The 27,822-nt window shown below is 46.2% G+C and overlaps 1 protein-coding gene across 7 annotated transcripts in view; it reads left to right on the top strand.

Annotated features, from left to right (window-relative positions):
- Positions 1–27,822, top strand: part of BRD4 (bromodomain containing 4) — a 1,377,132-nt gene that overhangs the window by 549,235 nt on the left and 800,075 nt on the right. For 5 of the 7 annotated variants that reach the window (XM_078681852.1, XM_078681859.1, XM_078681843.1 and 2 more), the window contains one exon: positions 19,651–19,779. The exons of the other annotated variants lie outside the window; for them this stretch is intronic. In XM_078681852.1, the coding sequence (XP_078537978.1) occupies positions 19,651–19,779 (129 nt within the window). The remainder of the gene's footprint in view (positions 1–19,650; positions 19,780–27,822) is intronic. 7 annotated transcript variants of the gene reach the window in all.

The raw sequence follows: 27,822 nt of genomic DNA, 5'->3' as shown, positions 1-27,822 counted from the left end.
CTGTCAACCCGGGGAAGTCGGTCAAGGCCGTCGACCCAAAATCGACTAAGGGCGTCTAACCGAAGACTGGGGCCCGCACCCTGTAGTCAAGGCCGCCAGCACGAAGCCGTCGACGCACAAGGCCGTCGGACCGGCAGGGGGACACCGCGCGCAGAAACAGGCTGATCCGGTACCGGATAAACATAAAGCATCGACGCTCGAGTCTTCACTCGCTGGTGGACCGAAGACGTCTGTCGGATCGACGAAACCGTCCGCTTCCTTTACGAAGCAGGTGTCGGATTCTCTTCAACGCATCAGGAACAAGGCTTCCGCGTCCGCACCGACGGATGCTTCCGCCGCGAAGCCAGCTGCCACGACGCCAAAGTCTTCGGCGCCACTCCTGTTTACGTTGCCGCCAAAAGGTAGCACCAAAGGCCTTCGCTCCACGGTCGGTCACAGAAGCGCCCGTACCAGTGTCCACGGCGCAGAAGCCTTCGCAGCCGCTTGGGAGCTTGAAACCTCGACAACCCTCGGTGGAGGAGCAGTCGGAAAACTATATCGACGCCGACAGCGGGAAACTCACCCTCTACAAGAGGAAGATCACGGCAACCCAGCCTTTGGAGTCCTACACGATTCCTTTGAAGCGCAAGAAGCCTGCTGCGGAATCCCCTGTTCTGGTGGAGCCTCTTGCTACACGGACTCCACGAGTGGCTACACTCTCACCCACTTATTCGGATGTGGAGGGTGGGAATGGTGATGACGAGGAGTATGACTTTCCTGCCAACTCTGATCCTGAGGATCACCACGACTCATGGACAGTTGCAGGTGACCCAGGGGGATCAGCAAACTGCCCAGGACCCTCAAGTGTACGCTGTCAAAATCTCTCGTACCGCGGATTCAGCTGCATTTCATGCTCTAATTGAGAGGGCGGCTAAAAACCACCTCGTGGACCTCCACACTGACCCTATCGAAGTGGACTTCCTTTTTGATACCTTTTCCACTGCAGAAAAGACTGTCAAGACTCTCCCCATGCTGAAGGGGGTTCTCAAACATGCTGCAGACATTTTTAAGGAACCCACAAGGGCCAGGGTGGTCAACCCAAGGATTGAAAAAAAATATAGGCCGGCGCCTGGCGACCCCACCTACATCAGAGGCCAGTTGCCATTGGACTCTCTGGTCGTCTCTAATGCCCGGAAGGGGGCGAACTCACAAACCACTGGTGATGCTCCTCCCCCCGACAAGGAATCTACAGTGCTGTAGGCATCAGGGAAGAGGGTGGCGGCTCAAGCGGCCAATATCTGGCGTATCTCTAACACTCAGGCGCTGCTAGCCAGATATGACAGGGCGCACTATGACACACTAGAGACCCTGTTGCAACATCTTCCAGATCAGTATAAAGAGGCAGCTGAGATGCTTATTCAGGAAGGGAAGCTTATCTCCAACGCTTCCATTAAGTGTGCACTGGACGTGGCGGACACCGCGGCCAGAGCCATTAACACCAGTGTCATGTTGAGACGTCAGGCCTGGCTCAGAATCTCTGGTTTCAAGCCGGAGATACAAACTACCATCCTCAATCAGCCGGTGAACCCGGACAGGTTATTTGGTCCAGAGGTGGATACCACCTTGGAAAAGATAAAGAAGGATACAGAAACTGCAAAATCCATGGGGGCTCTCCAGTCCCAGTAGTTTCGGGGAAGTACTTTTCGTCGCTAAAGCAATAGAGGTGTTTCCAGAGGCCAAATGTCCCAGCAAACGCAATACAATAAAAGTGGGGCGCAGTCCTCTTACACCAAGCAGAGTAGAGGCGGCTATCGGGGCAACAACACCAAGGGCAGAGGTCGTGGAAACAACAACTCCCGCTCCTCCGCCACCAGTAAACAGTGACGCCTTGTCACTGCCCCCCGACCATACTTCACCTGTCGGGGGGAGACTCCAGCAGTTCCTGCCCGTCTGGAAATCCATCACCACGGACAGGTGGGTCAGGAAACTTATCCAGTTCGGTTATTGTCTGGAGTTAACAGCCACTCCGCCCAACATGCCACCAAAACACCGTCCTATGTCCACTGAGCATTTGCACTTATTGCAGCAGGAGGTACTAGTCATGCTGCAAAAAGGGGCAATCGAGCTCGTGCCGTTGGAGGAAGAAGGCACGGGGTGTACTCCCTGTACTTCTTAATCCCAAAAAAGGACGGATCCCTCAGACCCATACTGGACCTCAGACCCCTGAATCAGTACATTCTATCAGAACACTTTCATATGCTCACACTGCAGCAGGTTCTCCCGTTGCTCAATCAGGGAGACTTCCTCGCAACCTTGGATCTCAAGGATGCCTATTTCCTCATTCCACTGCATCCTTCACACAGGAAATACCTCAGGTTCACTATTCAGGGTCGGCATTATCAGTTCAAGGTCCTGCCCTTCGGGGTGACCACAGCGCCCAGGGTGTTCACAAAATGTCTGGCGACTGTAGCTGAGCACCTCAGGAGGCAGAACGTTCACGTTTACCCTTATCTGGACGACTGGCTTGTCCAAGCAAAGTCGGCCCAGCAGTGCGCCGCCAACATGTCCCACACCATTCACCTCCTTCACGATCTGGGATTCTCACTAAATTATCCTAAGTCGCACCTTCAACCGGCCCATGTGCGGCAATATCTGGGTGCGACAATCGATACTCTGGCAGCCACGGCTCAGCCAACTTCTGTGAGGATCAACAGCATTCAGTCGCTGATCCAGAAGTTCAAACCGCAACACTCGCTTCCAGCAAGAGTGTTCATGCAGTTGATAGGCACGATGGCCTCCTGCATCTTCATAGTCCCGCACGCAAGACTACATATGCGTCCGCTCCAAGAATGCTTGGCTCATCAGTGGACTCGGGCTCAGGGACAGTTGAACGACCTAGTGTTGGTGACCGGTCGGGCATACAGCTCTCTGCATTGGTGGACTCCACACAACCTTTGCAAGGGCCGACCGTTCCAAGAGCCTGTGCCACAGATTATCCTGACGACAGACGCATCTCTCCAGGGATGGGGAGCTCATGTGCTCCACTACACAGTGCAGGGACTATGGACAACGCAGCAGAAAAAGATGCACATCAACTACCTAGAACTGATGGCAATCTTCATGGCATTGAAGGCATTCAAAGTACATCTGTGCAACAAAGTCGTGTTGATCCGGACGGACAACATGACGGCCATGTACTACATTCAAAAGCAGGGAGGTACGCACTCTCCGCAGTTGTCTCATCTGGCTCAGAGCATGTGGAAGTGGGCCATTCAGAGGAACATCTTCCTCATGGCGCAACACCTCCCGGGCAAGGACAATCAGATGGCGGATCTGCTCAGCAGGTACAGCCACCAGATGCACAAGTGGGAGATACATCCATCAGTACTCGCCCGTACTTCCAGCAGTGGGGTCATCCAGAGATAGACCTGTTTGCCACAAGGGAAAACGCAAAATGCCAAAGCTTTTTCGACAGGTTCCCGCACCCACCGTCGCAGGGCAATGCGATATGGATGAACTGGTCAGGCAGATTTGCGTACGCTTTTCCCCCAGCACCTCTCATACCGCTGGTGGCACGAAAGCTAAAGCAACACTCGATGACACTCATCCTGGTTGCTCCAACGTGGGCACGCCAACCATGGTACACCACGTTTCTAGAACCCTCCGTGGTACCGCATCAAAGGCTGCACCTCACACCCAGGCTTTTGACGCAGAGCCGTGGCGACATTCAGCATCCAGACCCGCAACAGCTCAACCTGGCGATCTGGCTCCTGAAGTCTTAGAATTTGGCTACCTTGACTTGCCTCCTGAATGCATGGATATCATACGGGAGGCTAGAAAGCCCACCACCAGGGCCTGCTATGCAGCAAAATGGAAGCGGTTTGTCATTTACTGTACTGAACACGACATCAACCCACTAGATGCATCCATTCCCAACATCATCTGTTATTTGTTACATCTTTACAAATGCAATCTAGCATATGCTTCCATTCGGATCGACTTCTCCGCCATAGCGGCTTATCTCCAAAACAGGCAGCATCTCTCCGTTTTCAGAGTGCCTGCCATCAAAGCCTTCCTAGAAGGACTTAAACGGGTCATCCCTCCCAGGACCCCTCCAGCTCCTGTATGAAACCTCAATGTGGTCCTCACCAGGTTGATGGGCCCACCTTTTGAGCCTCTGCATTCCTGTGAGATTCAGTTCTTAACATGGAAAGTGGCATTTCTCATTGCCATTACTTCTCTGCGACGTGTTAGTGAGCTGCAGGCGCTCACTGTACAAGAGCCATTCATACAAATTCACTCCAACAGGGTGCTGCTGCGCACTAACCCTAAATTTCTTCCTAAAGTGGTTTCGTAGTTCCATGTCAATCAGACCATTGAGCTGCCTGCGTTCTTTCAAAACCCAGAGACAGTGGCAGAAAGAATGCTCCACACTCTTGATGTCAAACGAGCTTTGATGTACTACATCGATAGGACAAAGGATTTTAGGAAGACACAGCGACTCTTTGTTGCCTTTTCAGCCCAGCACAAAGGCAACCCCATTTCCAAGGCAGGGATAGCCAGGTGGATCGTTAAGTGTATTCAGATTTGCTATCACAAGGCTAAACGCACTTTAACGGTCCCCCCTAGAGCCCACTCCACCTGCAAGTTGGGGGCCTCCATGGCTTTCCTTGGTAATATCCCTTTGGAAGACATTTGTAGAGCAGCCACATGGTCTACCCCACACACATTTACTAAACACTACTGTGTAGATGTGCACTCCAAGCAGCTGTAGGGCAGGCTGTTCTAAAGACACTTTTTCAGACATCTGCAGCTGGCACAGGCAGCCGCCGTTAGTGGATGGACTGCTATTTATTCTATGCTATAGATATGAATTCAGCAGCCCACATGCCTCGAACTTATAATGTACTTACCAGTATGCATCTGTTCTTGGCATGTAGGGCTGCTGACATTCATATTGCCCGCCCTCCTCCCCGGCGCCTGTAGCGGCTGCAGAATTTACACTTATTCTTAGCATGGTCATCGCTCACACTGTTACACTCCATCTTCGCCACAATGGCTAAAAACAATTTGGGGATGGATTCGATGCCCATGCGCACTGTAGTCCAGGGGAGGAGCCACCTATCTCGTGATACTTCGAAGACTCTTCAAGGACAACAATGTGCAATCATCCGGACCCAACACTAGGCGGGGATCTATGCTATAGATATGAATGGCAGCAGCCCTCCATGCCAAGAACAGATGCATACTGGTAAGTAGCATATTCATTCTGCCCAACGTGCCACCACAAGTTTGCTCAGAAAGATAAATACTAGGTGTGCAACCTCTGCTTCCCGATATAAAACCAAAGTGACACCTGTGCAGGCTTTAACTAAAGACTAAAGGGAAGAGCGAAACAGAGGTAGGTGCACTACGCCATGCAAGGTCAGAAAGAGACTTCGTCGCTGAACGATGTGGGTTTTTTGCGCGAGGAGGTGGATAATATTGATACGGTGGCCAAAAAAGAGGGCTTGGATGTCGAAATGAGGATCATTGACGTTGAGAAGGAACACTGCAAATCAAAGGAGAAACGGTTGCAGTTAAAGCTGAAAAAATATTCTGCGTGGGTCTTGTTCATTAGACTCAAAAACCCTAAATGCTACCTCAGCACTGAAAATTTTGCCGACTGAAGGCAAGCTGAAGGCGAAAGAATCCCTCTGATCTCATTCGAAGGACACCACAAGCAGCAAAGCTTTGGCGAAGGCTACAGTCCCGAAGGATTACTGAAATTGAGAGTGCGCTACAAAACCTTCGAGCGAGACCTTGACCACAGAAAGCTCTATATCGAAAAGGAAGTAGACACGCCTGTTCGAAGCTTATGATTGTTGGGCCAAAATTGAAAGCAAGAAGTGGTGTCTCAAAGCCGAAATGGTCACAGTTCAGAAGAAGAAAGAGTTAGACACCTCTCTTATGGTGTTCAGGATTCTGCCAAAAGCTTTGATGAAACTAATGGAAAAGATGAAGGACTTCGAAGAAGTCGAGCCCCCGACAACACCAGAACCTGTGGAGAAAGAGGAGCAAGACATTCTCTTTGAGGAAGATTAAGACCTGGAGTCACAGAGCACGTTCCAGGACAGAGGAGTCTGAATTCCTTGAGACTCAGTGGCAAGACCTAAAAACAGACTCCCCAGAGGAGGGAATACACTTATCCATCGAGGCTGTCACCACCAGACGACATCGCTATGTATAATCAGTTGATCAAGAGACCTGCTGAGTATAATGTTAAGCTGGAAGAAGAGAAATCACAGTCTTGCTTTTGTAGAGACTTTACTACGATCAACAAAGTGAAAGCCAATATCTTCCCATGTTCCTAAGTATACTGGACCAAGGAAGAGAGGGCTTTAACAAACCACAACGTACAGGTCTGTAAAACAAAGGGCCGAAAAGTAATATAAGCATTCGTCAAGACCCTCAATATATTAGAGGGACAGTCCCAGCAGACTCTATTATTCCAGCAACAGCAAGAAAGAGCAAATGTTCCCACAACATCCGGGCCACTGCCGTACAAAGAGAATAAAAAAATGTATTTGGTTGGAAGAAAGTTTTAAAGAGGTGCTGCTACTCAATGGTGCATTACCAATTGTAATGCCCTGATAAACAGCTATGTATATCCTCACTGGGAGGAGATGGCAGAACTTGTTAAACATTTGCCTGAACAATACCAGAGGAGAGTGGCATCCATTGCCGGGGAAGTTAAGAATATTGCCAATGCTTGTCTGAACTCAACACTTGATGCTGCGGATACAGCAAGTAGAATTGTAGCATTGAAATTCAGGGGAAACCTAAGAGGAGGATCCACACCCGCTAGGAGACCTGTAGATAGAGGGAGTTTCCAGAGCTCAACTTCACATCTAGGGTTTCAGGGTGCAAACCAATTGCAATCACCAGTGCTACAATGGAAGTACCAATCAACTTTATGACAACCCTTTACGGAACGAGCAAGGGGGAAGACTGCAGCCACAAAGCGGAGCAGCGGCTCTATCCAGTAATTGACTCAGTTCACCAGGGCCCCCTCACGCACACGATATCTAAGGGAGGGAGACTTAAGGACTACTTCTAAGAGTGAGAGAAGACATCATCAGACAAATGGCTTCTAAACATCATACGATTTGTCTATTGCAGTGAACTAATCAGGAAACCACCAGTAAAAGGGCAAAGAAAGTGGTCCACACAAAGGCGGAAAGTATCAGATTACTACAGGAATTGCTTCGGAAGAAGGCAATGAAAAGAGTGCCCAAAGACTAGATCAACCAGCAAACCAACTCCACATATTTCCAGATACCAAAGCGAGACGGAACTCCTCGTCCAATAATAGGCCTCCGTTTCTTAAACAAATTTATAAAAGCGCAAAAGTTCAAAATTACAACGCTGCAGGATGTCATACCACAGCTGCAACAAGGATATTTTATGGCAACAATAGATCTAAAGATGTATATCTCCGCATCTCAATGAACCACAGGCACAATAAATACTTGCGTTTTGTGGTAAACGAAGAACACTGTCAATTCAAAGAGCTAGCTTTCGGTGTAAAGCTAGCACCGTAAGTGTTTACAACCTGCCTGGCAGCAGTGGCAGCACACGAAAGGAGGCCAGGAATGCATATATATCCTTATTTAGATGACTGGGTGGTGAAAGCAAACTCCCAACAGAAGTGCGAAGTGCACATAAACACAGTGATCACCTCTGCACATTTTGGGATTTTCTTTAAACATGGAAAAATAATCATCCATACCAGAACAAGAAAAACAGTTCCTGGGAGCAAGAATCAACTCTATACAAACAAATACCTTTGTGAGAAAAGGATAATGTCTTTATTGCAAGAAACTCACCAGTACCAGAAGGGCCAATCTCTGACAGTGAGGACTGTGGGGAAAATGCTGGAATTCATGGACTCCTGCATATCTTGCATTCGATATGCAAGGCTGCACATAAGACCAATCCAAGAATGAGTTCAAACTCAATGGTCTCAAGCCACAAGGAGTTAGGAAGATCTAGTGGTTGTCACACACAAAATACAGGAAGAGATAGCCTGGTGGAGCAGAACAGATCTAACAATGGGAAGACCATTCTCTGAACCAACTCCCACTGTAACCATTACCACGGATGCCTCACATATGGGTTGGGGAGCTCATATGGGGAGCCTCAAAATCAGAGGAATTTGGAGGGAAGAGGAAGCAGTTCAACATATCTAAGTACTGTAACTAAAGACCATGTCCCTAGCCTTAAAAACCTTTCAGAACATCTGTGTGTTAAGTAAATGCTAATTCAAACAGACAATAAAACAGCAATGTTCTATCTCAACAAACAAGGTGGAACAAAATTCTTTTTACTGTCGAAACTAGCTCGAGATCTGGAGGTGGGCCATCCTCTGTTACAAAAGGTAATGATCAAATGCAGGCAGTCACCAATGACACTGATACTCATCGTCCCACAGTGGGCGAGGCAAACCGCCTTGCCGGATTGGAAAATGCAAGAGTCTGGACAATTTAGGAAAGAAAATGTTTTCTTCTACCAGTCTGTGAACACTGCATGCTAAAGAAGGCCGGGATGGGCTCTCCCAGGCTGTTGCCGGCAGGATGGATGAAGCTAAGTTCACCATTAGAGGTAGACTAGACACCACCAACTCACTAGGCAAATCTGTTTTATTGACAGTGGCCCTGCGACGCCACACCTGGTTGAGTTCCTGCTGGCTTTTCTGGGGATATCCAGACATGACTTATGGACATTTCATTTGATTGATCCAGTCTTTTCGGAGATCAGGTGAAGTCATCACTGGAGCGCTTTAAGAACTGCAGGGGTACAGCCAGGCCCTTGCACCTTTCTATGGCACCTTGTCACCCTTAATCCACTGTTCGCTCCTTTCGTGGCCACGGAAGGGGCCTACAGCTGCTTCTTTACTTGCCCCGTCACCGCTGTGCGCAAGCCTTCCAGCCTCTGCATGGCTGTGGTACCTACTGGCCCGTGGGGTGGGGCACCTACTTAAGACAGGCTGATGGAGGATCACCTATCTCGTATCTGCCAGGAAGTGACTGCTCTTTTGGCCAAAAGACCCATAGAGAGAGTGCTGATGCCAGAAGTGGGTCGTGGTGGTTATTTCCGCTACTTTCTGGTGCCCAAGAAGGATGGAGGCCTAAATCCCATCCTAGACTTGCACTCTCTTAACATCTTCCTCAAGAAGAAGTCCAAAATGCTCACTCTTGCTCAGGTCCTATCAGCCCTGGAGACTGAATGGTAGCAAGGCACTTTCTGGGCTCATATCTCCATATTCCCGTCCTGCCTGCCCACAGGCATTAGCGGTTCACGGTGGACCATGAGCACTTTCAGTTCACTTTACCCCTCTTTGACTCACCAGCGCCCCCTGGGTGGGTCACCAAGGTGATGGCTGTGGTTGCAGCTCATTTGTGGAGATCAGAGGTATCAATCTTCCCCTATCTCGATGACTGGCTGTTGAAGGTGGACTTGCCCCAGGCTGTTGTCTACCACCTCCAGACTACGGCGGACCTCCTGCTTCGCTTGGGTTCGCTAACAACATCACAGCCGACTCCCTCTCAGACGCTCCCTTTTATCAGAGCTGTTCTGGACACAGAGCAGTTTTGGGTCTATCCTCCCGAATGGCAAGTCTAGGATATTCAGGCTGTGATACCGATGTTTTCACCCTTTATCTGGATTTTGGTAAGACAGACTTTGAGGTTGCTGGGCTTCATGTCTTCCTGCATCCTGCTAGTGACACATCCCCATTGGCACATGCGATCTCTGCCCTGGGACCTGAAGTCTCAGTGGGCGCAGCATCAGGGGAATCTCTCCAACATTGTCAAGATCTTGGAGGTAACTGTGAAATGTCTGCAGTGGTGGTTACCGAACTGTGATTGGGTCAGCAGCAGACCCCTCTCCCTTCCCCAACCAGATCTCATAGTAGTGACAGATGTGTCACTCCTGAGATGAGGCGGCCATCTGGGAGAGGTGGAGATCAGGGGACTGTGGGCTCCGGTAGAATCCAGACTCCTTATCAACCTGTTGGAGCTCCGAGCGATCCGATTGCATTGAAAGCCTTTCTACGTTCCATCCAGGTAAGATTAGTGGAGGTGTACTCACACTACACCACTGCAATGTTATACTGCTATAAACAGGGCGGTGTGGGGTCGTGGAACCTTTGTACAGAGGCCCTGCATCTCTGGACATGGCTAGAACCGCAGAGCATATACCTGGTGGTTCAGCACCTTGCGTGTTCGCTGAATGCCAGAACGGACAAACCCAGCCAAAGATGCCGACGGGATCACAAATGTCATATCTGGAGGTGATGTATGGTCTCTTTCAGCAGTGGGGAAAACCTTGGTTAGATCTGTTCATTACTGACAAGAATGTGCAATCTCAGCAGTTCTGCGAGCTGGAGTTTCCAAAGCGGCTCTAGCTCAGAGATGCTTTTTTTCTTGAGTGGAGCTCAGACCTCTTTGTGGGGTACATCTGAGTGAAGAAATGGAGGCCTGTACAGAAGAGGACCATCTCATGATGGATCGTGCTCTGTATTAAAATCTGCTGCACACTGGCTAAGAAGCACACCCCTGCAGGTTTGTGTGCTCGTTCCATCAGAGCTAATGCTGCAACCACTGCATTAGCTGGTGGAGTTCCAGTCCTGGACAAACACTACTGCCTGGATAGTCAGGTTAGTAGGGATGGGAACTTTGCCTGTTCAGTCTTGCAGGACTTCCTCATGTGAAATTGGCCCACAGATCCACTTTGTGGAGGTATTGCTTGGGTATCTATTCTAAGGTAAGTAATCTGCGGCCAGAAGTCTCTATCAGAAGAAAAAGTTACCTTTGGTAACGCTTTATCTGGTGGAGACTAGCCGCAGATCCCTTACCGACTCACCTATCCTCTCTGCTTTGCAAACAGATTTCTAGGAGCAAGGCTTTCTCCTTTCAGGGTCCTAGTTTTCGACACCAGTGGTCAGTGTACTTGGTGGCTCCTCGCTTCTGGTGTAGAATATTGCGAAAAGTAACTGACATCGCGCCTAGGAGGTGCCTATGTAGGCACTACGATGGTCACTTCTGGTGCCAATGATGCCAAGCAGAGCTGAATGACGCTACCTACTGGCGTGCAGGGGTGTACTGCTCATGAAACATTCCCGAATCCAGTCTGATGCCTGGGGATAATTGTAAGGTAAGTTAATCTGCGGATAGATGAAGTCTCTACCAGATAAGGCGTAACTTGTTTGTTAACACAATTAATGAGGAACACCTCTGAACCACTTTACAAGGCATCACTAAAGATGGTCACATTAAAGACAGCTTTCCTTAGTGCAATTGCAAAAACAACAGTTGATGGACAGAATGCAGAACAATGTCATACATTCACCCCAGTACAGAAATCTGGGCCTAAATCCATCGTTTTTTTGCTCACCATGCCGTTCGTGTTTGAACCCAGCCATATGCAAATCAGTCTTGACCCTGTGCCCCATGGGAACAGTCCAGCCCGAACTGCCAAGCCAGGTCCTCCCTGGACTGGAAACAAGCATCCTAGGACCGGTTTCAGGCTTTCAGCCCTTATCAGCCAGGATAGCTTGATTTCAGTGGCATGGAGAGCACAGGACTCGCGTCTGAGCATACCTGTCCCACTCGGGGTGACAAATGCATAAACAACAGTTGATGGACAAAATGCAGAACAATGTCATACATTCACCCCAGTACAGTGATCTGGGCCTAAATCCATTGTTTTTTGGTATCGCTTTGTCCGCCTTAAGTTGGCAGGGTGTGCCCAGACGTGGGTCCCTTGCTCAACTTTGCCACTGGATTCAAGCTAGCCTGGCTGATTAGCCAGAAACCGGTCCCAGGATGCTCGTTTCCAGTCCAGGGAAGACGTGGCTTGGCAGCTCAGGCTGGACTGTTCCCATGAGGCACAGGGTCAGACTGATTTGCATATGGCCATGTCTGAACTGGGGTGGTGGAGTGAGCTAAAGAATGATGATGGATTAAACCCAGATCAGTTGACTGAGGGTGAGTGTTTGATTTGCTCAAATGCTCCGTCCATCATCCCCTTTGGTAAAGCTTTTCTCCTTATTGCAATGACATCTCTTTGCAGAGTAAGGGAATTACAGCCCCTCACAATCCAAGAGCTGTACATGCAAATAAATAGGGACAGGATAGTCATGAGGACAGACCATCATTTCCTACCAAAGGTTATATAATTTTTTCATATAAAACAGCCTGGTAATTTACCATGATTTTTCCAAGAACCAAAAACTCCAGAGGAAAGAGAGCTACATACGTTAGACACCACAAGAGCAATAATATTCTAGGGAGAAAACTAGAGCAATCAGGAAGGGAAAACAACTCTGTGTCATTCGCAGATGATAACAAAGGGAAACCAGTTACAAAAATACCATTGCAAGATGGATCTATCACACAATTCAGATGTCATGTATCAGCAGGTGTACCACTACAAAGCAAGCCAAGCCACACCCTACTGACAAAGAAAGCAACAATAGCTTTTTTTTTTTTACAAGACATTTGCAGGGCAGTGACTTGGTTATCATTGCACACTTCCACAACGCAATACAGCATAATACAAATGAACAGGGAAACTCAAGTGGGACAAAGAATATTGAAACATTTATTTACAAGCTCAAACTCATTTTCAACCCAGACACCACAAGGATACAAATCAAGGCACACCATATGAATCCAGAAAACATTCATGCTGCAAAATGAAATGGTGTTTTACCTGTAAGAATAGTTTTGCAGCTTGGAATATTTTCTGTCGTCAGATGTGACCTACTCACCTCCCAAGAAAATGAAGAAGTAAGAACATTTAAAAAAAAGAATCTGAAGATCGCTACCATGCTTGTAAGCTACCTGGGAGGGCGTATAATGTTAAGACAGGCTGGCTCAGACACCAAATGGTGGTTCCCGTCAATGCCAAAAAAGAAAAAAAAGCAGATAAAGGACAACTACTATAAAGGAGAATTCTGGACCTAGCCACTAGATGGCGGAATAATGCACAGTATGTGAATCCAGAAAATTCTTTTAGCTGCAAAACTAGTCTTATAGGTAAGAACCCATTATGTTTTCTTTCAGCCGATAGAAAGGATGTTAGCTCGAATGTGAACTCTCAGCATTTACCAAACCTTTAACTTTTGCATTAATTTGCATTCATTGGTATTCTATAACAAAACATCTCTAGCTTTTGAATCTTACTTAATCCTTATGCCTCCCACGTAAAAAGTACATCTTTCTGGTCTGAGATTTATGTATTCTTTATTAGCATCTTTTTCCCCTTGTTTGTTACTTTTCCCCATTCTGGAATAATTTTGTGTTTTTGCCTACGCGTGCAACGTAGTGTATTTATAAATTTACCCATAAGTTCCAACTTTATATGTGGCACTGCGTCCATCTGAGGCTTTACAAATTTCTGCTGGATATGTCTAGCTGCTGGTTCTTTACATTATGAATCCCTCCAGGTGCCAGACTGGATCTGGAAACGTGCAATAGCTCTCCTGTGCCTTTTGGGGACAACACCATTGTCTCATCTCTAGGAACCACCCAGGACATGACATCATACAATTGAATAAGGTGCCACCCCAGCTAACTGACGTCAGTTCCTTTTTCGGATTTGCATTTCTGGTAATGTTTTCAACTTAAGTGATCCTTGCAGGTGTTACTCTTGTAAAATGTGTTATCACTATTGGACTCGCGCAACATCTGTTTTTAATACCTGAACCTTAAGTCATGCAAGGATTGTCCTAATGCATGCCAAAGGGCATCAAGAAATAGAACCTTAATATTTCATGGTGCAAGCTCAGGATTAATACTGTGGTAAGCAGTGTTGCAGTTCCCATGCGAGGTACTACTACTATTACTGCTGCTTGCCTTTGCCAAGCCACTCCTGAAAGCTGGCGTCTTCCAGGGGTAGAAATAAATCATCCAAGATGCACACAAGAGACTTAGCTTCCTGACGTTGTTCCTGCTCCATTGCTAATTTTTGTGGTCAGTGGCTCCTTTCTCACCTCTGGCCTGGACATAGGCTTCAGAGCCAGATTTTGTAGGGTTATCAGTGCCAAGGGTGGCCCAAGTACCTGCTCCAGATGTGGAACCTTCTGATTTGCTCTCTGCTCACCCAGCCCCCGTCACTGAGCCCTCAAAGATCACAGCCTTCATCTAGGAGATCTTGGCCTTCTTTTGAAGGACCTCTACTCGGTCTCCATGTGATATATCTTGGCCTTTTGTGTCATTAGGAGCCCCAACTGAGGGCTCATTGACCCTGCTGGGTCTCCCTATGTTGTTAGACACTAGGCACAAAAGTTATTGGAGGAGACTCCTTACAAGTCTTAGCCTCTTAGTGTGTATTTTGACAGTCTCATGGAGCGGTTTGGTTTGGACTCAGACTGCATTCAGACATGGAACATAGTGTTTGTGGCATGTGTAGCTGTAGATGCACATGCTGTGCATACTCCTGCCATTTGGTGTTGGGCTCAGACGTGTTCAACTTATTTTTCTTTGAAGAAGACCTTCGAGTCACGCGTTATAATGACTTCTCCTATGACTGCTAATGTGCATGGACATTGGCTCCATTGTTAGATTGTTTTCTCCTTGGCTCTGCAGAATGCAAGTGGGTTGACGCCAACTGAGGTAGACCTGGGGTGCCTTTTGGAGCTTCCCACTGAGAAATGTTTCCTCTTATATGCTGGTCCTACACAAGGCCTCGGAGGTCCTTTAGCTGCCATTGCCTTTGGAAGAGAACATGGGCTACTTGACCTGAGATTTTTCAGCTTGCTTCTTCTGCTGTCGAACGGTTGTTTCTTTTCAATATGTCATTGATGCACTCCATTCTAGTGAAAGGTAGAGGTACGGTGCTAGGTCACCAATTGTTATTGCTTGACCCCTGGGGAGCCGAAATTTCTGATTTATGGTGATTTAGGCGTACTCCGCCTCAAAACATAACCCACACTTTTCATGCTACTCCTGACATGTAATGGAGTCAATGAAGATTGAGCAATGGGGGAAGAAGACTTTTCTTCGGGAGGCCTCAACGTTTGTTCCATGTAACTTACCTCCTAGTCTTACTCCCATGTCTTGTGGGAAACGGTACAATTATTTATTTTGAATCTCCCTGATTGTCTTTGTTATCATTTTGCAGAAGTTGTGCACAATCAGCAGGATGCTAAGGAACCTCTGATATGCTCTAGCTTAGACATGATGGATTCAGTGGCATAGTCCATGGGCTCCTCTACTGCCATCTGCAACTACATCTGAATCACTTCACCATGTTCTCAGGTGATATTGACATGTCTTTTTTTACTTGACAAGCAAGACTACTGTGGAGCGCTTTAAGCAGAATCAGTGTGATCCTTGTATTCAGATTCTCTAACACATCAGCTCCTCCCAGCAGTCCCACAAGTTCTGGGCTATTCCAGCGGCAGATCTTTAGATTGTCAGCTTTTGCGGTCTTTGAAGCAGTCCATGTTCTTTCAGAGCTACAGCGAATATGGTGTTTCAAGGAGCTGTTTAGGAGCATCTTCCTCAACTACTTCCATCCAAAGCTGTGTTGACCCGCCTTTGAAGGTAACCCTGCAGTGTGTCAGTTAATGGTGTCCCATCAATTGACACCCATGCAGTCCATCTCAATGGACCATTGGGGTCTTGCAAATTGCCAAGGAGGGCTACCCCCCTTCTCTTCAAAGTTTTACTTCCCCTTATTCCACCTGTCCCCTCAGTCTTCTCAGAGGACCATGCTTGAATTCTGTAACAGGATATCTTGGCACTTGTGAGCAAAGGTAATATGAACTTGTTTCCTGGAGACGAGGTTGGGCAGGGAGTGATATTCTTATTTTCTTGTTCCCAAGAAAGAGATCTCCACCCCATTCTGGACCTGTACGTTCTGAACGTCTACCTCCATGGGGTGAAGTTCAAGATGCTGTCTCTAACACCGTTTCTCCTAGCTTTGGAGCTAGAAGATTGTATGGTCTCTCAACTTGTAGGACTTTTATTTTCATAATGATTCTGCAGTTGCACAGAAGGTACCTGCATTTTGTGGTAGGTTACTCACTACTAATTTGTAGACAAATCATTTGGATTAACATCTGCACCTTGAGTCTTCATGAAGCAGACATTAACTGCGGCACATCTTTGCAGTTCGAGGTCTGTTTTTCTGTTGTTCAACTACTGTCTGCTAAATGTGGGATTGCCACAGCTGGTGCTATATCACTTTTGGACAGTGATCTCCCTGTTCTTCCATCAGTGGTTTCCCATAAATTCCTCCCAAGTTGCAGCTCTAGCCCATCCAATGTTGTCTTCATTGGTGCAGTGCTGAACATTTTCTCTCAAGGATTTCATCAACAGGTTTGGGACGTTCAGATTATAATCTTGATATGTCATAAAGGACCTGAAAGTTTTGCACCTTCTGGGCCTCCTCACCGCATGCATCTTGCTAGTGCATTCTGCTCTGTGACACCCTAGTGCACTCCAGTTGTGTCTGCACTTCGAGTTGACCCAGGAGCGGGGAGTCCTCAAGAAAAACATTTGTATTTCCCTAGAGTTCCCTGGCGACTTGCAATGGGGGTTTTGACATCTCACTTAACATGCAGGATGCGTTTTTGCTTTCCCCCAGCGGTGGTCACAGTGGTGACCAAAGCCTCCTCTCTCTGTTGGGGGAAGTCATTCTGATACACTCGAGATCAGAGACCTTGGGACTTCCTCGGAACAGACATCTATTAACCACCTACTCAAGTTTCTTGTGAGCTGCCTGATCCTCAAGACTTTCCTGTCCCCCTTACGTGTGGCTAATCTGTTAAGACGAAACAGTAGTGGTGAGGTATTTCAGCAGCAGGGTGGTGTGGGCTTACGCCCCCTTTATCTGAAGGCATTAATGCGGTGGCTTTAGACTCAGGCTCAAAATCTCTGGCTGGTCCTGAACTACTTGGCGATCTTACTGATGGGTGGATAGTCTTAATTGGTGTATCTTGCTTGGCTGCTGGGTCACTATTCCGGTAGGCTGGTTTCCTCTGATTAGAATAACCACTGCTCCCCGTTCTGCAACTGGCTGTTTCTGCTGCAAGAAACCCTGGTTGACTACTTCTGTCTAAATTTAGACTTCATTTCCACTGTGCATTTCCTTCCATTCTTCTGATTGAGTTCTAAGTAAGCTGCACCAGAACAGTGTGCAAATGATCTTGAAACTACCAGACTGGCCTCAGAGTGTGTGGTTCTCTGATGTGCTCTACATGTCCCTGTGCCTTCCTCCTCTGCTTCTATATAGGATGGATCTCCTCTTGCCAAGGGAGGGGCAGGTTCTTATGCGGAACATCCAAAGCCTCCCCCCTCATGCCTGGAGATTGAGTTGGGCAATCTGAGTTTGTGATCTGCCTGCTGAGGTTCTAGACATTAATTTGTCGACTCATCATATTCTAGGCGTTGGTTTTCTTATGTCTCTTGGTGCACAGAGGTGGAAGTTGATCCTGTGAAGGCGCGATTATCTGATATGTTCCGCTTTGTGCTTTCCATGGTTTGGCAGGGCTTTTCTATGAGCATTAAAGGTAATTGGTCTTCTCTTATAGTTATTTTTTCTTTACCAAAAAGTCGTTGTTATTGAAGCCTCCTATAGGGAACATTTTCGAAAGGAGGTGATCCATTTGTTTTCCTCTTTGTCACGCCTCATTGGGGCCTAAACTTGGTGCTCATGTTCTTTCTGGATTCAACCTTTTGGCCAATGCACAGTTGCCCTTGTGACTGCTTACGGCAAAGACTGTCTTCTTGATAGTCATTATCTTGGGTTGTCATGTTACTGAGCTGTAGGCATTGTCTGTTCATCCTTTCATCACAATTTTTCTGGACAAACTTGACCCAACAACTAAGGTTTCTTTCCTGCAGATGGCCACTCTGCCGATTTTTCTACCTGCTCTCCTCATCCCACCAAAAAAGGAGGAGGGACTGCACCGCTTCCTTAGTTTGTGCACGGATCTTAGGTTTTACATTCATAGACCTACGAGTACTGGATTGATGATCAGATTTTCTTGGGCTATGCTGGTTACGAGCGAGGCAAGGTGATTTAGAAGCGGACCATCTCTCTTCGTATTTGTGTTATGCACTAAGTTCTGCTGCACTCTTGCTACGAAGGTGCCCTATGAGGATCCATTCTGTTGGTGCTTCTGTCATGTCCCAGCGTGCAACTCTCCTTGATATTTGCCAGGCTGCAACATGGACATGGTCCAAACCTTCACCAGATTTTTACCTTGACGTTGGAATCTTCAGGGATTGTTTTTTTTCATGTTTGTGTTGCAGAACTTATTGGTTTGACAATCTCCCCAGACCCACCATCTGGGAGGTTCTGCTTGGGTACTGATTTCAGAGGTGAGCAATGTACAGCTCGGAAGTATCCATTAGAAGAATAAGTTACATGTCTACGGTAATAATCTTTCTGATGAATACTCTTTATACCGGCACATTCCCCACCGATCTAGCTCACTCCCGGTTCTGAGGAGTAGGCATCGGATTTTTAATAAGCTCCCGAGTTAATTTTGATTAACTACAACTTCTGGCAATCTCGTCCACCTTATTTATGCCTTTGAGCGCATCGAAAAATACACTGAAGCCAGTGTGCTGATCCCTGATGTCATGTCTGTGGTGGTTCCCAAAGCAAAGAGTGATCTATGTTGCCACGAGCGTGCACCCGAGTCCTATTACAAATTTGCCGGTCCTGTCTGACTCTGGAAGGGATTCAAGAGGCAAGGAATCTGCAGGTAGAGTATCCAATTATCCTTGCTGAAGTTAAGTAACTTGCTCTTTCTAGCAATACTGGTTGAATTATTTGTGAACCTATCCCTTTCCTCACTAACTATGCATAATTCTGAGCCTGCGTTAGTGGCCAGGAAGTGACTAACTTTGCAACTCTGTTAAGTTGGAGAGCGGGCTGCTCATGCATGTGAGGTTTGAACCTGCACTCTGTGCTTATCAACATTGTTTGTGAACAAGATAACACATTTTCTGATTCAGTCATCTTTCCTCTGCTCTTTGCTTTTCTTTGCCTTATTATTGGTTGTGTTTGATAGACTAGTTCAAAACGAATGTGGACCAATTACACTCGGCATTTGGGCTTCTCTCTTGCTTCGTTCTCTTATCTGGCATTTAAAAACTCCGATTTTGCTTTTCTCTGCAGAGATTTCAAACGGGCAATTAATTCGCCATAACCAAGCCATAGTCATGGTTTTGAAGTAGTGCCAGAACTTAGGGCTCTAAGCTGTTAGCAGTGGACAATAGATTTTAAAATTTAGATTCTAGCTCCTCAAGACGTTTTAAGAATTTAAAGCATTGGACGCACTTGGAAATATTAGATTTCTTGTAAAAATCCACGTTGCTGATCAATAACTTTTTTTTTGTCAGCTCAAGTATGGCTTTTTTAACCACTATTAGATTTATTAAGCTTTAGGAGCTTTTCTCTCCAGTAAGAGGCTTTGTTTGTCATGCTTATGAGCAGAAGGTACACCATTCGCCAATTGCTGAAAATAATAATTATACCCGCTTTTAGTTTTTAAGAAAAGGCTACTAGTGGCTCACCAGCACTAGGGGAAGTCTTTACTTTTTCAGTCTTTCTTCCAGTTCAGTGCTTTTTTGCCTCCTTTTGATGTGCTTTTGTATTCCCTCCCAGGTCAAAATGGAGAACTGTGAGTACCAGGAAGCCCAGGAGTTTGCTGCCGATGTGCGGTTGATGTTTTCAAATTGTTATAAGTACAATCCTCCAGACCATGAAGTGGTAGCTATGGCACGGAAACTACAGGTAACAAGAACTAGTGCAGTACTTCTCTCCTTCTTTGCTGAATTGGCATCTGAGTGTTGAGCTGTCCGAGTTACCTTTAGTTGTGTAATGCCGCTGGCATGTTTAAGAGATGAAACTAGTAGAGTGGTGCCAGTAGAAAATGTTGCTCTATATTCCTTAAAAGCCAAGGAGTCTATTTCTTGAAGACTTTCTGCATACCTCCCTGTACCAATCTAGGATAATAGGGATATTCCCTTTCCTGCAAGCAGGGGGAAGCAAACTGAAGTGAGTTCGAACAGTCTACCCTCTGCCTCTCAGTTCAGTTCTGTTTCTCTCAGCAGGAGGAGGCAGCTCCCTCACTCCCATTGGATGGGATGGGACTCCTTTCAGTTAGTTAATTTTTTTCCAGGGTGATTTCAAGCATCATTCAAACAGTGCTTGTTAGCTAGGAGCAAGTCGTCCTGTTAACCACTGCTGTCCCTTTTGTGGGGTGATCCAGGACTTGCACAAGCAGCAGCCGGTGCTATTTGCCAGCTTATTGCAGCTTGGTTGGCATTTCCTAAATATTTTTCTCCATCTTTGGTTGGAGAGTTAAAAGCAGCCATTTCTGCATGGATATGTGTCATATACTTTCAATATAGAACCTGTCTGAACTAAAGGATATCTCACTTAAGGAGAAAAGCATAAAGGATCATCACTGGAGGATTACTCCCAGGGCTACTATGGGTTACTCAGAAATGACACTGCAGTCTATGAATCGCGTCTCTCAGGTGACGAGCATCAGTGCTTTGTGAGGCTTTCGGTTTTGTTAATTTGGTCTCTTAGGAGTTGATACTAACACCTCCTTTTTCCAGGAGGATGTACTGCACCCTACCGGAACAAAACAAATAATTTGAGGTCACAATGTGGTTGAAAAGTCACTTGAAGATGTGTGCTTTGTTGCCTCTTGTTCAGTTTCCCTTTCTTGTGGTCATAGCAGATCCAGAGAATGAGACTTCTCTTGTATTTGTACGGTTTGCTTAAACTGGTGATCTGTCATTTTTCTAAAATTTTAATTTTTCTAAGCGCCTATGATCCAGAGGTTTAATCTTCAAGAATAAGGCTATCCCAGGATAAATGTTCCATTCAAAATTGCACGATTGGATTCAGGAGTAATTTGCTCTTTAAACTGAGTAGACTGCAAAGCAGAGTGCTGAATAACGTGGGGTAAGACTTGTTTTAGTTGAGCATACTCCTAGATGTTTCTCCTTCCAATAGGAGGCTACATGACTACGGAGTGTGGCTAGTCCTGTGGTATTGTAGCACAAATGCTGACATTATCATTGGCTTTGTTCTTTGTATGGCCCAGGATGACATGCACAGCAGGAACGGAATAACCGAAAGCTGCCTAGTCTGCTCGAGGGCAGTGATCAGCAAGGTAGGTGTTCGCTTTGTCATTGCTTGCAAGCAGTGGCCTTTAAGGATCCAAAGGTTACAGACACATGCTTGAGTGGAAAGACCCTTTTCAGGGCAGAACATCAGCATAACTACCTCTGCTGGCCTGAAAGCAAAAAGATACAAAAATATAGGATTGTCTGAGGGAATTCCAGATCTTTTGATAGGCTATCTCAGTCAGCCAAGACATGCTTATTGCTCAGTACAGTAGCTAAGCATTGTAGGGAGGCGAAGTCTTAAAAACATTCAACAAACTGAGTCCTTGAGAGGGTAGGATGCTACTTGCATAGTTTCTTTGCCAAAGTCAGAAACTTAACTTTAAGGAAACAATTGGTCCTCTTGGACAAGTATCTCCACTAGTATATGCCTGACAAATCCTACATAGGAGTATATCACACATATTTACACCACAGTTATTAAATTTTCTGAAAAGATTTACTGTTAAATGGATGAAGGACACACAAATAAATCTAGATTATTCCACCCTGAGGAGAGACATCGGTAATTGTTGCCCTGCTCTCCCTGGATGGATAGAAGTCCAGCTACTCGATTATGTGTTGCTAATTAACCATGATTCCACATCCCTAAAGAATCACTTTGCAAATATCTGGTTCTCAGAAGGTATTCATAACCTGTTTGGACTTTTGACGGAAACTTCCACAACTAAGTTTTTTGATTCTGGATGACTCGATCAGGTGCATAGACATATGGTCTCCTCTGTTAATGAGACCTGGGTAGTCACAGAAGAAAGAAATGTTCACTAAACCCTTAGTTGACCCTGGATTAATTCCTTTCTTTCTAATACTTTGAAAACAGATGTTGAGAGGATTCTCCGTGTTGTCTTTAATGAGATTACTAGCCTTGGGGGCTGGATTGTGCTTCTATATACTTGTGTATAATATCAGACCCCTGAGCACTGCACCGTCTTCAATCGATCACTTTATATACACCATCTGTTTGTCTATAATATTTATCAATGAAAAGTAGAAAGAATGCTTTGATTAATCTCATTACTCATGATTGCCCTTTATACTTAATTGTATATTCTTCAACAAAAGCGAAAAACCGCTGTGTTATATACTCAATGCCGATGATTGGACAGTCAGGCATATACAAGTGGAGCTACTGGTCCAAGAAGGCTAATTGTTTCCAAATATTAAGTATACTCCAGTCTTGTTGGTTCTGACGGGTTGTCCATGTCTAAATATTTGAAGGTCAGAAACTCAGCTTACCTTACATGAAATGTGGGTAGTAGTTTCTCGGCCTGCAAAGCCAATACTTACTATGACTTGCAGCAGTTGTATTAAGGTATATTACCGTGAGATTTTTTGTATGAGGCTCATTAAAAACCTTTCATGCATTAACATTTGCAGGCCCATTAGCAGTGAAATGACTATTTCTATTTACTAAATGATGGAAGGATACCTGTGCCAGTAAATCTTTCTTTAATAAAGACGAGGATGTCCTTAGTGTGTCTCGACTTGGTTTCAATTGTTTTCTAGCTATGTTTAGCAATCCAGACAGTCCACCTTTTGATTTGTACTGTTCATACCCCCAAAAAGTGGCATGTGCTATGTGGGAGGAGCCACTGTGCATCAGACTGTAAATTGAAAAGGGTGAATTGGGAGTCTTTGAAGCTGTGTTGTCATGGATTTAAGCTTTCCTGTCATTTTCCAGAGTCTGAGTTGAGATCTGTTGCATACAATACCCACCCCCGGATCCCCCCCAACAAAAAACAGATTTGCACAAAGAAAGAACCAGATGAGGGAATTTTGATTGACTGAAAATTCTTATTCTACAGAAGCCTTTGTGCTAGTCTGCATTCCTCCCAATGTGTGTGAAAGCACCAGTCAGTGAATTCAGGTATGTTTTGATGGGTTAGAAATTGATTTATCAACTCAGAATTATGGCTGAGTAGTCTTATTTTTTTTGGGAACTGAAGTGAGTGGCAGAGGGTGTGCTGTTCCAGCTCACTTGAGTTCTTTCCTCCCTTCTCCACCTCACACTCCTCTGCTGGCAAGAACAGGAACATCTTTACATCCTGGATTGGTACAGAGGAGTATGCAGTCAGAATTTTCAGGTAAGAATCAAACTTTTACTCCCCATGCACAAAAAGTATTTTTCTGCTTTTAGCAAACTTATATATAAAGTTTTTATTATTGGGGAAAACGGTCTAAACATGTATTCCATTGTGTGCACAAACACATCTTTACGACTGTGCTGCTAGAACAAGTTTAGCAATATCTACCAGCAACATTCAGTGGCCATTTGACTGCTTCCTCACAATGTTTTAATGCTGCATTAATTGCCCAGGTGTGTTTTGTGCTCATTGTATCAACAAAGTGCAGCTCTTTTTGTTGAAGAAATGTAATTTATTATTTTCTGCATGAAGCAATAGTTCTAGAAAGACACTTGTGAGTGGTTGGAAACAATCCTGCTGATGATATTGTTGTGCTTAATCACTTTGTGCTTATTGGTATTCTTTGCACTAGTTTTTCCCTACTCTATTTTCTGGATCCTCATGTCCTCCCATGCATACTGAAGTCCTACCACTGCACCAGCGATCAATATATAGCTATATACATATCACGCTCACTTGACATGGACGCTTGCTTGCCTTCCTTATTTCATGAAGTTGTGATTGTTTCTATTGGTGCCCAGAAACAGTTACTATTATTTCAAATTCTGTTTATTGAATTTTAGATTGACACGGATAAAAAGGCAGTACATATGCAACAGTTTAAGATAGGCCCAGAGTTACAGAAATCACATGTGTGGTACAGCTTGTTCATGAGCTCTGTAGCATAGGAAGCTTATGAATGGTTACAATCATTTCAAGTTGCAGTTAGTATTCTGCGGCTTTCCGTCAATCAGCCCTCTAAGCAGAGGAACATAGAAAGGAAACTTAAAATATCTAACAAAACAACAAAACCGTGATGTCATGATGCAAATAATGTAATGGTCTAGAGCTTGGGCTCCAGGGCCCTTGAGTAGGCGTCTGCCCAGCTGCGAACTGCCCTCTGTGCTGCCATAACTTTAGATATGGAACAGGTTAAGGGCCCTTAGCCGTGGGGCGCAGCCCGTCAGCGGGAGCCCCTCAGTAGAGATGAAGCAGCCACGGTTCAATGCGGCATTGGAGACGTTTGTGCAACATGAAGGCAAATATGATGTGCTGACGACATATGGAGTAATGATCTGCTGAGGATTATCAAAAATATTTGTTATGAAAAAAATTGAATTGTGGCTGCTTCGTCTCTACTGAATACCTAACAGAACTGTACATAGTTATACCATTATTGCTGCATCACGTTTTCTACAGTGTTTGATACACATTGGACATTGGAATATCTTCGGAAGAATTGAGAACGGTTACCTGACACTTACAACTATTGCCCTCAAAAAGCCCTGGCAGTCTAGCCCATAGGGAGCCATTATAAAGAAAGAAAAAGGAGACTGTAACTTTAAGAAACCTGGGACATCGAGTATCCCATCATTCTCAGCCAGAGTAAGTTTCCTCAGTTCCTTTTCCTGCCTCCTGCTGACAGAACCCATAGAGCATTGAACTCAACCTTTTTTTGGTTTTTCTTCTCAAAACATTTTCAGATATCAGTGACCACTGTTTCACTTGACGCCTTTTGTCTTTCTCTGTCAGTTTGTGATTTTTTCTGACAGAACACAGGAATTATTCTGCTTTAAAATTCCTTCTCTTTTTGATAAATGTCCTCGCTGTGGCAGGAAAAAGGCCAAAACAGACCCAACCGTGGTCAGTATCATTTGTCTGCCTTCTCATCTGACTGCCTTCTGTGACATCTGCAGATAATTTTCCGGGCATACCCTGCTTGACAGGGACAATATTCTCCTGCAAGGTTAAGAGGAGAGACTGCACCAACAAGAAGCCAGTGGGACCGCTGAGTATGGGGAAGGTCATTTTTCCACCAAATCTCTTCCCTCAGCCTCAAGAGGTCTGCAAGGGTTTTTTTTAGGTCAAAAAACGCCATCAGTCCCAGTTGAAGTCAAGGAGATCAACCTCGAGAGGTATTACGGCGCCGACTTGCTCGCTGTTACAGGCTGCTTTGACGTCGCGCAAGTGTCATTGCTCAACGGTAAGACATACAAGAGCGACGTCGTGATCTGCACCTCGCTGTGTGACATTGAGAAGTGCATCAGCATCGATGGATTCGAACTAGTCGTCACCAAGAAGGCGTCGCCCGACGGTGAGACCCAAACTTCAACGTCGAGAAGCTGGTCAACCTCAAAGTCTAAACAGAGGAGATGGAGATCAATGTTGAAGAGTCCCTCAACGTGGAGAAGATCTCAGAAAGCCTCTAAAAGAAGGCAGATTTATTCATCATCAGAGCGTTCCAGATCTCCTTCTCTCATAGAGCTGCCTTCATCTCCTGTATCTCGTTCTCCACTGGCCTGATGCTGCCTATGGACCCTTCACTGCCTTTGCCAGCACCTCCCCCTCCAGTGGTACCGATGCCTCCAGTGTTGCTGGCACAGCCAGCCCTGCCGGCACCTGTCATTCCACCTTCTCCGGTGCCTCAAGTGCCTGCATCTTCAGTTCCCAGACACATGCTGACTTTACAGCAAGTTCTTCCATTACTCAGTCAGGGAGACTTCCTCGCTACCCTAGACTTAAAAGATGCGCATTTCCACATACCAATACATCCAGCACACAGGAAGTATCTCAGGTTTACCATCCAAAACAAGCACTACCAGTTCAGGGTACTGCCTTTCGGGGTGACTACAGCCCCCAGGGTGTTTACCAAATGCCTTGCGACAGTGGCTGCACACCTACGGAGAAACCATGTTCACGTCTACCCCTATCTAGACGATTGGCTCATCCAAGCAAAGTCAGCCCAGCAATGTGCCCATCACGTGTCCCGCACTATTCACCTCCTACACAGCCTCGGATTCTCATTAAACTACCCAAAATCTCATCTTCAGCCAGCCCACGTCCAGCAGTATCTGGGTGCCACAATAGACACTCTGGCGGCCAAGGCGCAGCCAAACTCAGCCAGAATCAACAGCATTCTGTTACTCATTCAAAAGTTCAGGCCACAACACTCCCTCCCGGCAAGGGTGTTTATGCAGTTGATAGGCATGATGGCCTCCTGCATTTTCATACTCCCTCACGCGAGACTACACATGCGTCTCCCCCAGGAGTGCTTGTCTCTGCAGTGGAACCAGTCTCACGGACAATTGAAGGACCTAGTGTTGGTGACCGGTCGCGCATACAACTCTCTGCATTGGTGGAATCCACAGAACCTTTGCTGGGGACGACCGTTCCAAGAGCCTGTACCACAAATAGTGCTGACAACGGACGCATCTCTCCTGGGATGGGGAGCGCATGTCCTCCATTACACAGTCCAGGGGCTGTGGACAACCCAACAGAAGAAGATGCACATCAACCTACTGGAACTGATGGCAATCTTCATGGCCATGAAGGCATTCAAAGTTCATTTGTGCAACAAAGTCGTGTTAATCCGGACGGACAACGTGACTGCCATGTACTACATACAAAAGCAGGGAGGGACACACTCTCCACAGTTGTCACATCTAGCGCAAAGCATGTGGAAGTGGGCCATTCAGAGAAACATCTTCCTCATGGCGGAACACCTCCCAGGCAAGGACAACCACATGGCGGATCTGCTCAGCACAAAATACAAAAAACAGACGTTGAGGAGGGTCAAGGGGAATATATTTATTGACCTGTCTGCTCACACCCCTATTATCAAACACAAAATACATAATAGAGCAGAACAGGTCAGGAAGTGGTGTGTAACTATACTAGTGACTATGAAACAACAGGATGCATGGGCGAACCAATGCTGTTGAGAATGTTGGAAACCGCATGGCTGGTATAAGACCCATCAGACCACCCTTGCGGTGGAGTTTACGTCACGTGGGAATTGCTGATTGAACCAAACCACATCAAGCCAGTCAGTGCTGGTGTGGAAATGGATATCAGGCATCCAGCCATGATGTTTACCATAGCTCAGCAGACACAGCCACCAAATGCACGAGTGGGAGATACATCCCTCAGTGCTGCACCCATACTTTCAGCAGTGGGGTCACCCAGAGATAGACCTGTTCGCCACAAAGGAAAACGCAAAATGCCAAAGCTTTGCCGCCAGATTTCCACATCCGCAGTCTCAGGGCAATGCGATATGGATGAACTGGTCAGGCAGATTTGCGTACGCTTTTCCACCAGCCCCGCTCATACCACTAGTGGCACGCAAACTGCGACAACATTCAATGACACTAATCCTAGTTGCTCCAACGTGGGCGAGGCAACCATGGTACACCACGTTCCTCAAACTTTCCGTGGTTCCTCATCAAAGGCTGCAATTAACACCCAGCCTTTTAACACAGAGCCATGGCGACATTCAGCACCCAGATCCGCAACAGCTGAACCTTGCGATCTGGCTCCTGAGGTCATAGAGTTTGGTTACCTCAACTTGCCTCCTGACTGATGAATATTATCAAGGAGGCAAGACGGCCTACCACTAGGGCATGCTATGCGGCGAAATGGAAGCGATTTGTCATCTATTGTAAAAATAATGACATAAATCCGCTGGATGCATCTACATAAAACATCATCTGTTACCTACTACATTTACACAG

Source organism: Lissotriton helveticus, chromosome 1_1, assembly GCF_964261635.1.
Source record: "Lissotriton helveticus chromosome 1_1, aLisHel1.1, whole genome shotgun sequence".
NCBI lineage: Eukaryota > Metazoa > Chordata > Amphibia > Caudata > Salamandridae > Lissotriton > Lissotriton helveticus.
Note: the sequence above shows the minus strand (reverse complement) of the source record. Positions and strands in the feature narration are given on the sequence as shown.